General features: G+C 39.8%; 2 protein-coding genes across 9 annotated transcripts in view; one reads left to right on the top strand and one right to left on the bottom strand.

Annotated features, from left to right (window-relative positions):
• The window catches only part of CHRNA3 (cholinergic receptor nicotinic alpha 3 subunit), a 29,159-nt gene extending 23,024 nt beyond the window's left edge, over window positions 1-6,135 (top strand). The window contains exons 6-7 of one of the 3 annotated variants that reach the window (XM_063652814.1): window positions 2,459-2,475; window positions 6,000-6,135. In XM_063652814.1, the coding sequence (XP_063508884.1) occupies window positions 2,459-2,475; window positions 6,000-6,030 (48 nt within the window). In that variant the 3' untranslated portion in view covers window positions 6,031-6,135. Of the gene's footprint in view, window positions 1-2,458; window positions 3,879-5,999 lie in introns of those variants that run through there. The other 2 variants (XM_054450881.2, XM_063652815.1) reach the window with 2 other exon arrangements.
• The window catches only part of CHRNA5 (cholinergic receptor nicotinic alpha 5 subunit), a 29,559-nt gene continuing 20,469 nt past the window's right edge, over window positions 4,018-13,107 (bottom strand). For 2 of the 6 annotated variants that reach the window (XM_054450882.2, XM_063652816.1), the window contains 3 exons: window positions 12,492-12,536; window positions 10,753-10,862; window positions 7,223-9,374 (listed from right to left, as the gene is read on the bottom strand). In XM_054450882.2, the coding sequence (XP_054306857.1) occupies window positions 8,477-9,374; window positions 10,753-10,862; window positions 12,492-12,536 (1,053 nt within the window). In that variant the 3' untranslated portion in view covers window positions 7,223-8,476. Of the gene's footprint in view, window positions 6,100-7,222; window positions 9,375-10,752; window positions 10,863-12,491; window positions 12,537-13,107 lie in introns of those variants that run through there. The other 4 variants (XM_054450887.2, XM_063652817.1, XM_054450886.2 and 1 more) reach the window with 4 other exon arrangements.

The raw sequence follows: 13,107 nt of genomic DNA, 5'->3' as shown, positions 1-13,107 counted from the left end.
CCATGTAGGGAAACCCTTTCTCTACAAAAAATTTAAAAATCAGGCCAGGTGCAGTGGCTCACGCCTGTAATCCCAACACTTTGGGAGGCCGAGGCAGGTGGATCACCTGAGGTTGGGAGGTCAAGACCAGCCTGGCCAACATGGTGAACCTCCATCTCTACTAAAAATACAATAAATTAGCAGGGGGTGGTGGGGTGGCATGAGCCTGTAATCTCAGCTACTTGGGAGGCTGAGGCACAAGAACTGCTTGAACTCGGCAGACAGAGGTTGCGGTGAGCCAAGATCACGCCACTGGACTCCAGCCTAGGTGACAGAGTGAGACTCCATCTGAAAAAAAAAAAAAAAAAAAAGCCAGGTGCAGTAGCTCACACCTGCAATCCCAGCACTTTGGGAGGCCGGGGCAGGTGGATCACCTGAGGTCAGGAGTTCGAGACCAGCCTGGCCAACATAAAACCCCATCTCTACTAAATACAAAAATTAGCTGTGCATGGTGCTGGGCACCTATAATCCCAGCTATTCAGGAGGCTGAGGCAGGAGAATTGCTTGAACCTGGGAGGTGGAGGTTGCAGTGAGGCGAGGTCATGCCATTGCACTCCAGCCTGGGCATCTCAAAAAACAAAAATTGCCCAAGTGTAGTGACACACACCTGTAGTTCCAGCTACTTGGGAAGCTGAGTGGGGAAGATTACTTGAGCCCGGGAGGTCGAGGCTGCAGCGACCCATGATTGCACCCCTGCACTCCAGCTTGAGCAACAAAGCAAGACCCTGTCTCAAAAAAAAAAAAAAAAAAGATATAAAATTTCTGTCCAGCCAGCTCTTTTTGCACCACTATTTCTATTCACGTGTAAGACCCAAATGTCATCTTTCTTCATGAGGCTTGAGTAAGGGTCATTTTATAAATCAGCATCAGTATCACTAGGCTCTATTCATTAAGGACTCTGTTCTGAAACAACCTTCTGAGGGAAGTACTGTTCTTATCCCCATTTTACAGATAAGGAAATTGAGGCTCAGAGCGGTCACGGAATTTACCCAGATTCTCACAACTCAAAAGGAGCAGAGCTGGGATTCTAATCAGTTTGTTTCCAAGTCTCTGCTTTTCCACACCTCTGCCTCCTAGAGCCTTAGGAGGTGGCTGGTAGGGGGTGGATAGGAATCTCACATCTCAAGGTGTATCTGAAGCACACACAAACCAGTCTTAGGAATTCAAATAAAGTACCTCATGGCAAATATGGCATCATAATTCTAATTTTATCTGACAGTAGTGTCACCAAGAGAACACATTTACTCAAGCTCACAATGGTGATGTAAAATCTTCATCTCCCAGTGCCATTTCAGTATACTTAATAAATTACATGCTGCCTCTTTATTATCATTATTGCTTCAAAATCAGCTGACTCGTGGGTTCTCTCAATTCAATTATGGCTTCTTTGCTTTCTGAATTGTCTAGGAGTATAATTACAATTTTCCTTCCTATTTCAAGCCCAAATTGAAGCTGTATTATATACAATTGGTCTTGCTTTTTCTCCCATCTTTTACTTTATTGTCAGCAATTATTTCTGATGTTCAACCTGCTCTCCAACTGCACAGTATTCCATGATACTTTGGTCTTACAAGTAAAAATGACTTTTGATCAGCTGGGCATCGTGGAGAGGGCAGTGGGGAGGGAAAGAGTGATGAGAATGGACTTGCCCTGATATGCTTATCTCATTTTTGGAACAGATGTTAAAAGGAAATTTATTTTGTTGTTTTTGAGACAGGGTCTCACTCTGTTGCCCAGGCTGGAGTGCAGTGGCACGATCTCTGCTCACTGCAACCTCCACCTCCCGGGTTCAAGAAATTCTCATGCCTCAGCCTCCCAAGTAGCTGGGATTACAGGCATGTGCCACCACTCCTGGCCAATTTTTGTATTTTTGTTAAGAGACAGGGTTTCAACAGGGTTTCACCATGTTGGCCAGGCTGGTCTCAAACTCCTGACGTCAGGTGATCTCAGCCTCCCAAAGTGCTGGGATTACAGGCGTAAGCCACTGCGCCCAGCCAGAAATTTATATCTAAAACTGGGTAAGGAGTACTTTGAAACAATGGTAGATTATATCGGACTATATTAGCCATTCTAACCAAGGCCCAGAATCCTGCCATGGAAGCCTAAGTAACTGGTTTCACTAACTTTATAAAATTGGAATTCAATTTAGAAAAACTAGGTTATGCATTTTTAGGAAACTTCTGATTTGAAACACATCTAACATGACAGATCTTTTATACCTGTTTATCTCCTGCCTAAAGAGAAACGAGAATGGTGGATTTCCTCAGAGACCACATCAATTAGGAAAAAAAAGGGCTTCTTGCATGTTAGAGACAAAATGGCTTCTACTGTAACGTGTTGATTAATCTTCAATATTGAAAATGTATTAATTTGCCTTTCCCTCCATGTTTTTTTTCTCTTTCCTCATTTTGTTTTGCAGATTCAAGATGATTGGAAGTATGTTGCCATGGTGATTGATCGTATTTTTCTGTGGGTTTTCACCCTGGTGTGCATTCTAGGGACAGCAGGATTGTTTCTGCAACCCCTGATGGCCAGGGAAGATGCATAAGCACTAAGCTGTGTGCCTGCCTGGGAGACTTCCTTGTGTCAGGGCAGGAGGAGGCGGCTTCCTAGTAGGAGCGTACTTTCTGTTATCAAGCTACCAGCTTTGTTTTTGGCATTTCGAGGTTTACTTATTTTCCAGTTATCTTGGAATCATGCAAAAAAAATGTCAAGAGTATTTATTATGGATAAATGAACATTTAACTAGCCTTTTTGGTATGGTAAAGAGATGTCAAAATGTGATTCTGTGTGATATAGTAGTATGCTATGCTATGGAATATACATGTAAAAATGTTTCCTTTTAGTTGTTGAGACAAAACTGTATAGAAAAATGTTCAGAAATATGAAAAGTCATTCATTTATCACTACAGATCTCCCAGTAATTTTTCTTATTTAGCCCATAATCTCTTTGAAGGTTTATATTAATTCAGCAATCCCCCCCTGTTACCCATTTCTCACCATGCATTTCTCGTTCTTTACTGGGTCTAAAGGGCTATGCCTCCATTTCAGAGAACTTCAACTACTTCTCTTGCATACTTCTAAATTATACCATGAGAAATCATGCCTAGTTATTCATTGTTAATATAACTGTCTTAGTACACCATAAACTGGGTGGATTATAAACAACAGAAATTTCTCAGTTTTGGAGGTTGGGAGGTCCAAGGTCAAGGCACCAGCCAATTTGGTGTCTGGTGCGGGTCCTCTTCCTCAAAGGGTACCTTCTAGCAGTGTCCTCACATGACTGAAGGGACTAGCTACCTCTGTGGGGTCTATTTTATAAGTGCACTAACCCCATTCATGAGAGCAGAGCCCCCATGGCCTAATCACCTTTCCAAGGCCCCACCTTCTATGTAAGACAATCATGCTGGGATTAGGTTCCAACATATGAATTTGGGGAGGACACATCTGGACCACAGCATGAACCTTTAGAACAGGGTTTCTCAGCCTTAGCACTATGGACATTTTGGGCTGGATAAGTATGTGTTGGTACAGAGTGGGGGTATCCTATGCATTGTAGGATCTTTAGCAGTACCCTAGCCTTGACGCACTAGATGCCAGTGACATACCCTGCTTCTTCACCAGTTACGATAACCAAGAATATCTCCATTGTTAACTGTCCCCTTAGGAGCAAAATTGCCCCTGGTTGAGAAACATTGCTTTAGACAAATTGTTAAGAGTATCATGTACTACACTTCTGAATCTTAACATGATCATCATCACTGACATATGATTCACAGAGACTGTTTGAATCTTGTCTCACTAGTTTTTCCTGTGCAAAAATAAAATGGACAGAATTGCAGCCCACTGTGACTCATGTTTCAATAAGTCGAAAGATGTCGATAAAAATTTATATATAAAAATCATTAACAGTAATGGTAGTATAAAAGGGATCAGGGATGTATACGAGCTAAGGCAGGTAGCTAGCAGGCAATTTAAATTCATCACACCAGGCTTTCACTCATTAAATGGCATTAAACACCTGCCTACAATTAAATGCAAATTAGATAGGGTCTCTGCCTTCCAAAGAACATTGGCTTGAACTTAGGTTACTTATTATAAATAAATGAGGTGTTTGTGATCTCAACAGCTAAGAGTTCTAAATTGAACAGAGGGTTTCTGTCAGTGTTTGCTACCTGGTCACACCTGAAGTGGTGACATTTAGAGATGGAATTTAACTGTTTTAACTGTGATACATTATACTGTACTAAATCATTTATGCTGTACTAATAATAGGCTAAGATTGATTACATCTAAAGGCCCTTGCAACTCTAAGATTCTATTATTGTAATTGTTAGAATGAAGAGAGAAAACTGAAATATTACAGGTATATAACAGTGTGCATATGCCAAATTAGAACACTATTTTTCATATTAGAAGATTGTTTTCTCACAGAATGATTTAGACCAAAATATGTTTGAGACAGAGTTTTGCTCTTGTTGCCAGGCTGGAGTGCAATGGCACAGTCTCTCGGCTCACTGCAACCTCCACCTCCCAGGTTCAAGCGATTCTCCTGCCTCAGCCTCTTGAGTAGCTGGGACTACAGACGCCTGCTACCACGCCCGACTAATTTTTTGTATTCTTAGTAGAGACTGGGCTTCACCATGTTGGTCAGGCTAGTCTCGAACTCCTAACCTCTGGTGATCCACCCGCCTCAGCCTCCCAAAGTGCTTGGATTACAGATGTGAGCCACTGCCCCTGGCCCTAAGTATGTTTCTTAAATGGGGTTCATGTAATTGTAGTGGACTGACTATTCTAAGATCAAGGATAAAGAGATACTACCACAATTTATATAGAAGATGGTTCTATTAATTGTGGGAAATGTGGACAAGAGGATTGAAATTAATGTTAAGGATATGCTACTGCATGTCCACAGGAGTTGTCTACTGTATGACTTTACACTGGAAGGTAAGCTACAGAAGTAGTTAACACAATAATTATTAAGTTTAAGCATCTAAAGAATAAGCCTTAAAGGAGTTCCCAATTCCTGTTTTTCATTTATTTTTAAAATGTTGGTTATGGAAAAGCAGCATCACATTAAGTTGTTGTTGTTATTATTATTTGAGACGGAGTTTTGCTCTTGTTGCCCAGGCTGGAGTGCAATGGCATGATCTCAGCTCACCGCAACCTCCGCCACCTGGGTTCAAGTGATTCTCCTGCCTCAGCCTCGCATGTAGCTGGGATTACAGGTGTGCACCACCACCCTGGCTAATTTTGTATTTTTAGTAGAGATGGGGTTTCTCCATGTTGGTCAGGCTGGTCTTGAACTCCCAACCTCAGGTGATACGCCCGCCTCGGCCTCCCAAAGTGCTGGGATTACAGGTGTGAGCCACTGTGCCTGGCCACATTAAGTAATTATTATATCAAGCATCACATTAAGTAATTATATCAAGTAGTCAGCTTTTTAAATATAGCAGTATAATATTATATTAAAGATTAGCTGTTACTCAGTGAGTACAGGAAAGTTTACATACCTTTACCAAATGCAGAAAAGTTTTAAAATCAGTCTATCAGTCTTCAAATACAACTGGAATTCTCCAGCACAGTCAAAGGATGAACTTTACTGTGGATTATAAATTAGTATTATTTGCCAGGATACAAATACTAGATTTTTCACTAGTCCAGTTCAGATAATATTTTGCTATTTTTAGAAGATCAAATGTATCTCATCAGTTATTACTTCAGTCATACAGCCAACTGTTCAAATGGATCATCTGTTAACATAAATTGAGGTTAGCAACTGTTAGTCTGTTAAAGCTTGCACTAAATTTAACACATAACTTACATTTTCATAATTTTATAGGTGCCATCAGCTATATGTGTGTTAACTAAATGTATACTTCAGTCCCTTGGGAGGCTTCACTTATTTGCATTTCCAATATGAACTGGTATTAATATATTTGCCCATTTATAAATAACAGGAACAAAAAGCCCAAGAGATCCAACAATTGAAATGAAAAGAAAAGTCCACAGAAACATCCGATCAAGAACCTGGGCTATGAATTTCCAATCTTCAACAACCTGTTATGAAAAAAATAAAAATGCATTAAATAATTGTAAATTGTGTACATATTTTAAGATATAACAAACACACTGAGTTAGAAGCCAAGTCAATTTCTGCCTCCCATTGCTGCCTCTAAACGGTTAAGTGACCCTATACTCAGCTCAGGGACAGACACTAGCCTGATGGTCTACTATAGATATAAGCTTTAAAAGACACTATATGTTCATTTACACATCAACTTATATTACAAGTAGTTTATTTTGATAGATTAAAAATTAAAATAGACTTGGATATTTTACAATAAACCAAAAAAAAATCTTACTATATATTCTTGCTACTTATTCTTGCCCAGTAGTTTACTTATTTTAATATTTTGAGAGACTCTAGCCTGAGATTAATTTCATGCCAAATTAAAAGTTGGTTCAGAATAATACATGTTAGAAAGCTGTTCATCTTCCTCACATACACTATTTATTTTTGGATTTCCTAGGGACCACTTCAGTCTCATTTCATGAGCACAGAACAGTCTTCCCTGGAGCCAGCTTTAGTAGGGAGCTGGCTCAGCAGCTCGGAGCCACCACAAGGAAAAAGAAGGATGAGCCCAGCCACTAAGCAGCAGGGGCTCCCCTTTCTACAAGGCCATTTCCTTGACCAGGGGCTTCCCTGGCCCTGAACCTCTATGAAGGATGGTGTCCTCTATGGGAACTGTGCCTCCAAAGTGTAAGATAATTTAGAATTCAGGGCATTGTAAACACTGTTACTTCTCTGCTTACTTTATTTTGAGACGGAGTCTCGCTCCGTCCCCCAGGCTGGAGTGCAGTGGCGTGACCTCGGCTCACTGCAACCTCTGCCTCCCAAGTTTAAGTAATTCTTCTGCCTCAGCCTCCCAAGTGGCTGGGACTACAGGCACACGCCACCATGCCCAGCTAATTTTTCTATTTTTAGGAGAGACAGTGTTTCACCATATTGGCCAGGCTGGTCTCAAACTCCTGACCTCATGATCCACCTGCCTCAGCCTCCCAAAGTAATGGGATTACAGGTGTGAGCCACCGCACCTGGCCACCTCTGCTTCTGTTTTCATCTGAAAATAAAACCAACCTCCTTGGTCCTAGTAGTATGAGCCATGACCCTTTTGCACAATACTTTGCAGACATTTATTAAATTCCATCTCAGTCTAAACCATTATCTAACAAATATATGTACTTTTAAAAACTCCATTGATATCTCCAAACCTTATGAACTAATTTCATTATGCTACCACCAAATAGATACTTTGCAAACCAACAAGCATTAAAAGTTTTTATGATGGGTGCACCAAAGTCTCAGAAATCAGCATGAAAGAACTTATGCATGTGACCAAACACATGTTCCCCAAAAACCTATTGAAATAAATACAACAAAATAAGGCAGGAAAGTCTTATTGAAATTAAATCATTAAAATATGAAAAAAAGTTTTAAAAATATATACATCAAATGTCCCTTTTGGGGTAAAGGCTGATTTTGCCAGATTTATTCTGTCTCCTCATACCTGATGGAAATTTTCCATTTAAAATAGCTTTACAAATTATAATTCACATTTTAATGTACATTCAATTATGAAAATATTACTATCATAGGTTTAAAATAATACACAATAGAAATAACAGTGGCAAGACTGAATTTTATATTTATAAATTCCACATTAGGCTCATTCTTTAAAAGAACTTTTTTTTTTTTTTTTGAGACGGAGTCTTGCTCGGTCACCCAGGCTGGAGTGCAATGGCGTGATCTTGGCTCACTGCAACCTCCGCCTCCTGGGTTCAAGCAATTCTCCTGCCTCAGCCTCCCGAGTAGCTGTGACTGCAGGCATGTGCCACCATGCCCAGCTAATTTTTGTATTTTTAGTAGAAACAGGGTTTCACCATGTTGACCAGGTTGATCTCAAACTCCTGACCTCAAATGATCTACCCGCCTCAGCCTCCCAAAGTGCTGGGATTACAGGCGTGAAGCCACTGCGCCCAGCCTAAAAGAACTTTTGATAATTCCATTAGCTGTTACAATGGAGTTCTGCCTACAGATTATCACAATTTAGAAACAAAGTTACTGAAGACAAAATTAAAACAGTTCACCCACTGCCCTCACCCCAAGAAATTAAAACAATTCATCATGTCAGAGCCAAGAAATATAGCAGGATTATTATTCCTTAGAATATATAACACTAAATTTTCTTTAGAGTTATCCAAGATGCTGATGGGGGAAGTGGAGAAGTGAGATTTGTGTAAATGCCCCATTTTGCAGGTGCTTTAACTGAAACAAGCCTTAGTAAAGCTCTTTTATAGAAAATTATGTCAACAATTCTGGCCCTCAATCTATGCTTAGTCTTACTTAAGGGTCATGCTGTTTACTCCGCCAAAATTAAGGAAAGTAACTTCTGAACTTAGAATGGAAGCAGATCTGCGTTTGTAAATACACATCACAGACCTCACGGACATCATTTTCCTTCACGATGTGTCTTGTAATGTAGCGAATAGAATTGAGCGCAGCTTCCAATGTGTTTCTAGAGTATTTTGGTCCACTACCACTCTCAGTTTCCTCTTTCTGAGTGAAGTACCTATCTACATGACTTCTCATGCAAAGCAGTTTGGGAAGCTTGTGAAGAAATATCTTGCGGACCCAAGGTGCCATGACATTATGTGTTGAGGAAGAACGATGATGAATGTTGATAGCGAAGACAGTTACCATAATTGACAGTGTCACAAAAATCATGGTAAATACCAGATACTCTCCAATCAGAGGTATGACTTTTGAAGATGAGGGTATGATCTCTTCAATAACCAGAAGGAAGACAGTCAAAGACACAAGTACTGAAGTGCAGAGACAAATCTTTTCACCTTCATTTGAAGGAAGATAGAAGACAAGTACAGTTAAAAATGAGAGCCCAATACAGGGTATTATAAGGAACAAGGTATAAAAGAGAGGCAGGCGCTTGATTACAAATGAGTAAGTGACATACGGATACCAGCAACAGCTGTCGGTTCTATTTCCTTTGCTCCCCGTTGCACTCACAATTTCCCATTCTCCATTATCAAAAAAATCTCTCTTGTCTACATCTTGGTCCTCTAGAATTATATCAACCTGTGATCCATCGTAAGTCCAAGAACCAAATTTCATCGAACAGTTCTGTAGGTCAAATGGGAAAAATGTGACATCTATGGTACAGGAACTTTTGTAGTTTGCCGGTGGAGTCCAGGTGACAGTGCCATTGTACCTGATGACTGTTTTTGTACTGGTCCCTTCAAAACGTCCATCTGCACTAAAATACACACATATAAAATAACAATGCAGAAATTAAACAATGCACATGAATTGTATTAATATAAGCCTAATATAAAAGCAGGCCTACCACTGATTGCATGAAATAATTTTTAAATTACTATACTTCAGATAAGATATACCTGCTACATAGGGTCCCTGCTCCAGGAATATCTTCCTTAAATATCTAACTCTACTAGAACTGAACCCCTTCTTCTGCATCTACTCCAGAACTGACAAATTTTCACAGAAGCCTGAGATTCTAACGATTGAAAAGACCTCACCTTACACACAGAATACACTCAGGCTATTGACACAATGGGCACGCATACAGCCAGAACCTGAATCCACACTCCTAGACTCCCTGCACAGTGCTCTTCTTCCTTTATCGCAAATACTGGCCGTTTTTTACTTTGATGGGGAAAGACCATCAACACCAAGCTGGGCATGACCCTGAAAAGCAGCTGTGCCTCTCAAGCTCTCCCACCAAGTGAATTCATATACGAGAAAAGTCTAGTGTAGAATTCATATACTAGGAAAGCACACCACCAACATAAGATTTCTTTAAAATGTTGCTCTGTCTTCAAATTCATGTGGCTTTTGCACACTATTCTGTAACATATCCATGTTTCATATAAAAATGTTTTCAATTAATGAAAATAAAATGATGCTCCAGGAAGCTGCATCGTGTGTCCTTACAAGCTTTGTTCCCTTCTTAAGAAGCATGGAGGTAAAAGGTGTCAAAAGATTAAAGATATTTTTGCATAGCAGTTGCTCTGTCCTCATGCCAAATGGCCTTCTTTCAAATCAAAGTGCTTTAAGATAAGCACAAACTCCCAGATTTGCCCAGGAGTGGTCTTAGAAAAAAATAAAACTGGTACCCAGAATTTTCCTCTCCCCTAAGGTAAAAAAAAATCCTCAAAACACACCTAGGTAGGATGCCTCTAAAGACGAATTAATAATTAACCCAGCATTCCTCATTGTGGGAAAACAACAATAGAGTATTTAAACACAATTAGAAGGATGCACAATTCAACATAAAATATGACCTCAACAATGTAAAAAAACATACAAAAAAATATCTAGAAGTCCACCAAATATGCAGTCTAGTAAATCAAAGGGTAAATGGAGGTATCAGTCCCCTTGGTATAACCCCTCTACCCTGCCACGTGCTAGCTCTGTGATCTTGGACAAGAACAACCACCCTAAGCTTCTGTTCCCTCATCTATAAAACATGTAATCATACCCAGGCACATGCGATCATGTCATTTGCTTTTTATACCTAAACAATTTCAAAAGGGAGAAAAATTATTAGTGCCTAATAGAAATACAAATGTTTTCTTTTGAAAATATAAAACTATATTTACAATATAACTTACTTATCAAACAAAACGATGTCTGGTGTCCAGACAGAGTCTGAAGGAACACGTATAACTTTTATTCCACCATAGTCATCAGGGTTCCATCTTAATTTTACATCTATCCATTCCTTTAAAACAAAGAAATCTGCCTCAATTTCAATAAAACTAATAGTCAAAAACAGTGAATACCATACTTTTTTGTCACACCAGAAATTTTAGACATGAGATCATCTCTACCCCCAATAGAGAACACCTCCATGTCTTTCTTATTATGGGCACCGGATAACCCTGTCCCCTTGTGTGGTGGTTCTCACCATGGTGCCTGTGAGACACAGGTGAGAACCAGAGCTAGATGTGTTCATGGCTCTGCTCGGCAACTCTTCTCCCATCAACTGACTGACTATATCCAGGACTTGAAGCCACAGGCACTTAATATCCAGGTTCAAAGGAAACATTCTTTTTTCCAGATGTATTGTCACCCAATTTGGCTGTTCTCGTCCATGCAAAAGGAAGTTGGATTTATTGCACATTCTGTGTATTTCAACACCTTACCCTACCTCCATGCAGTTACAATTCTGTGATCAAGTTAGGAGCTGCACCCTGAGAAAAGCATATATGCCTTTCAGGAGTTTGGAGTTAGGAAACAAATAGTAGGTATAAAAATTAGGGATGATAAAGAAAAACAAAAGGAAGCACTCGACAGCAGTTAGGACATATGTATGGTGGCCCAGAAAAAAACAGAAGTCCTTTATATAAAAGGGACTATCTATAAAAAAAATTCATTTCATTCTTGCCCATTTCCACCTTAGAGAGTCAGAATCCTTGCAGTGGCCTATAAGCAGCTGCTACTCCACCAGCCTCTTCTTGCTTATCTGATGCCATCTCCTACACTCCCTCTCCCCAATGGTTCTCTCACTGCTAGCCACACTGGCCTCCTTGCAACTGCTTAAACACACTAGGCACACACCAGCCTCAGAAACCTTTGCACTTATAGGCCCTGCTGCCTGGAATGCTCCTCCCCAGATATACACATGGCTTGCTTCCTCTCCACCAAGACTTTGTTCAGACATTATCTTCTCAATGCTGTTTTCTCTGACCACCATTTTTGTAAGTAGACCCCCCACCCCAATACTCCCTATCTTCTTTTCCAGTGTGTTTTTCCCCAAGCTTATCAGCTTCTAAGGTACTACACAACTTACTTGTTTATTTTTCCCCCACTAGAATGAAGTTCCATGAGGGCAGGTGATGTGGTTTGGCTGTGTCCCCACCCAAATCTCATCTTGAATTGATGGTTTTATAAAGGGAAGTTCCCCTGCACATGCTCTCTTGCCTGCTGCCATGTAAGACATGCCTTTGCTCCTCCTTCACTTTCCACCATCATTGTGAAGCCTCCCCAGCCATGCTGAACTATGAATCCATTAAACCTCTTCCCTTTATAAATTACCCAGCCTTGGGTATGTCCTTATAGCAGTGTGAGAACAGACTAATACTATAGGGTTTTTTGTCTGTTTTGTTCACTGCTGTTTCCCCATAACGGTGTCTGGCACATAATAGGCACTCCAAAAATACTAGCTGAATAAATACAAGAACTCCATCTACCCTCATCTTTCTGTGTCCTGCCAATCCACCAAGGCCATATAGTCACGTATTCATTCATATTCACAAATATACATACTCTTGTATTTCTGCTACAATACATACAATAAAAATAGGTGTCCCAGTCACTAATTGGGTGCCCATTTGAATTTTACACATACCTGTTTCAACCAGATGTTTGTTGTCATTAACTGATTCTTCTCATCCTTTAAAAAATAAAAATTTAAATAAGATTGATTTCAATTACAGAAACAATAATTCTTTAAATAATAATTTTCACATTGTTATATAAACACTCTTCTTCACATAGTACCCACATTTCGTTCATCAATCTGGTTCTCTAGAAAGCTAGGATCTTTCTTCCAGCCTAATTTCACATTACTCCTTTCAACATACTCTCTATTTCAGATAAACTACACTAAAAGATACCTTTGGCATTTTTGCATTTAACATTAATCATCTCAACTACTACATTTCCTCATATTTAAGATGCAGTCTAAGATATAAGCACAGTGTTATTTTATGTGCTTAGCACTAAGAGGAGAAAAAAAGGCTGTCAATGAATTACAAACTGCCATGAATTATAAGACACATCATGATTTCAGAGGTGTTAAAATGCGAAAAAGTGTGCTTCTTAGAATCAGTGAGATACAGTATTTCTGTACATCCCTGAGGGACATCCCTTACAGTCATTTGCCTCTGCCGAGGGAAGAATCTGAATCTCCCTGTAGGTCTGCTAGACAGAAACAATATTGAGGGCTGAGCACAGTGGCTTAT

This window comes from Pongo pygmaeus, chromosome 16, assembly GCF_028885625.2.
Source record: "Pongo pygmaeus isolate AG05252 chromosome 16, NHGRI_mPonPyg2-v2.0_pri, whole genome shotgun sequence".
NCBI classification, from domain to species: domain Eukaryota; kingdom Metazoa; phylum Chordata; class Mammalia; order Primates; family Hominidae; genus Pongo; species Pongo pygmaeus.
The sequence above is the reverse complement of the archived record's forward strand: the minus strand, read 5'-3'. Positions and strand labels throughout refer to the sequence as shown.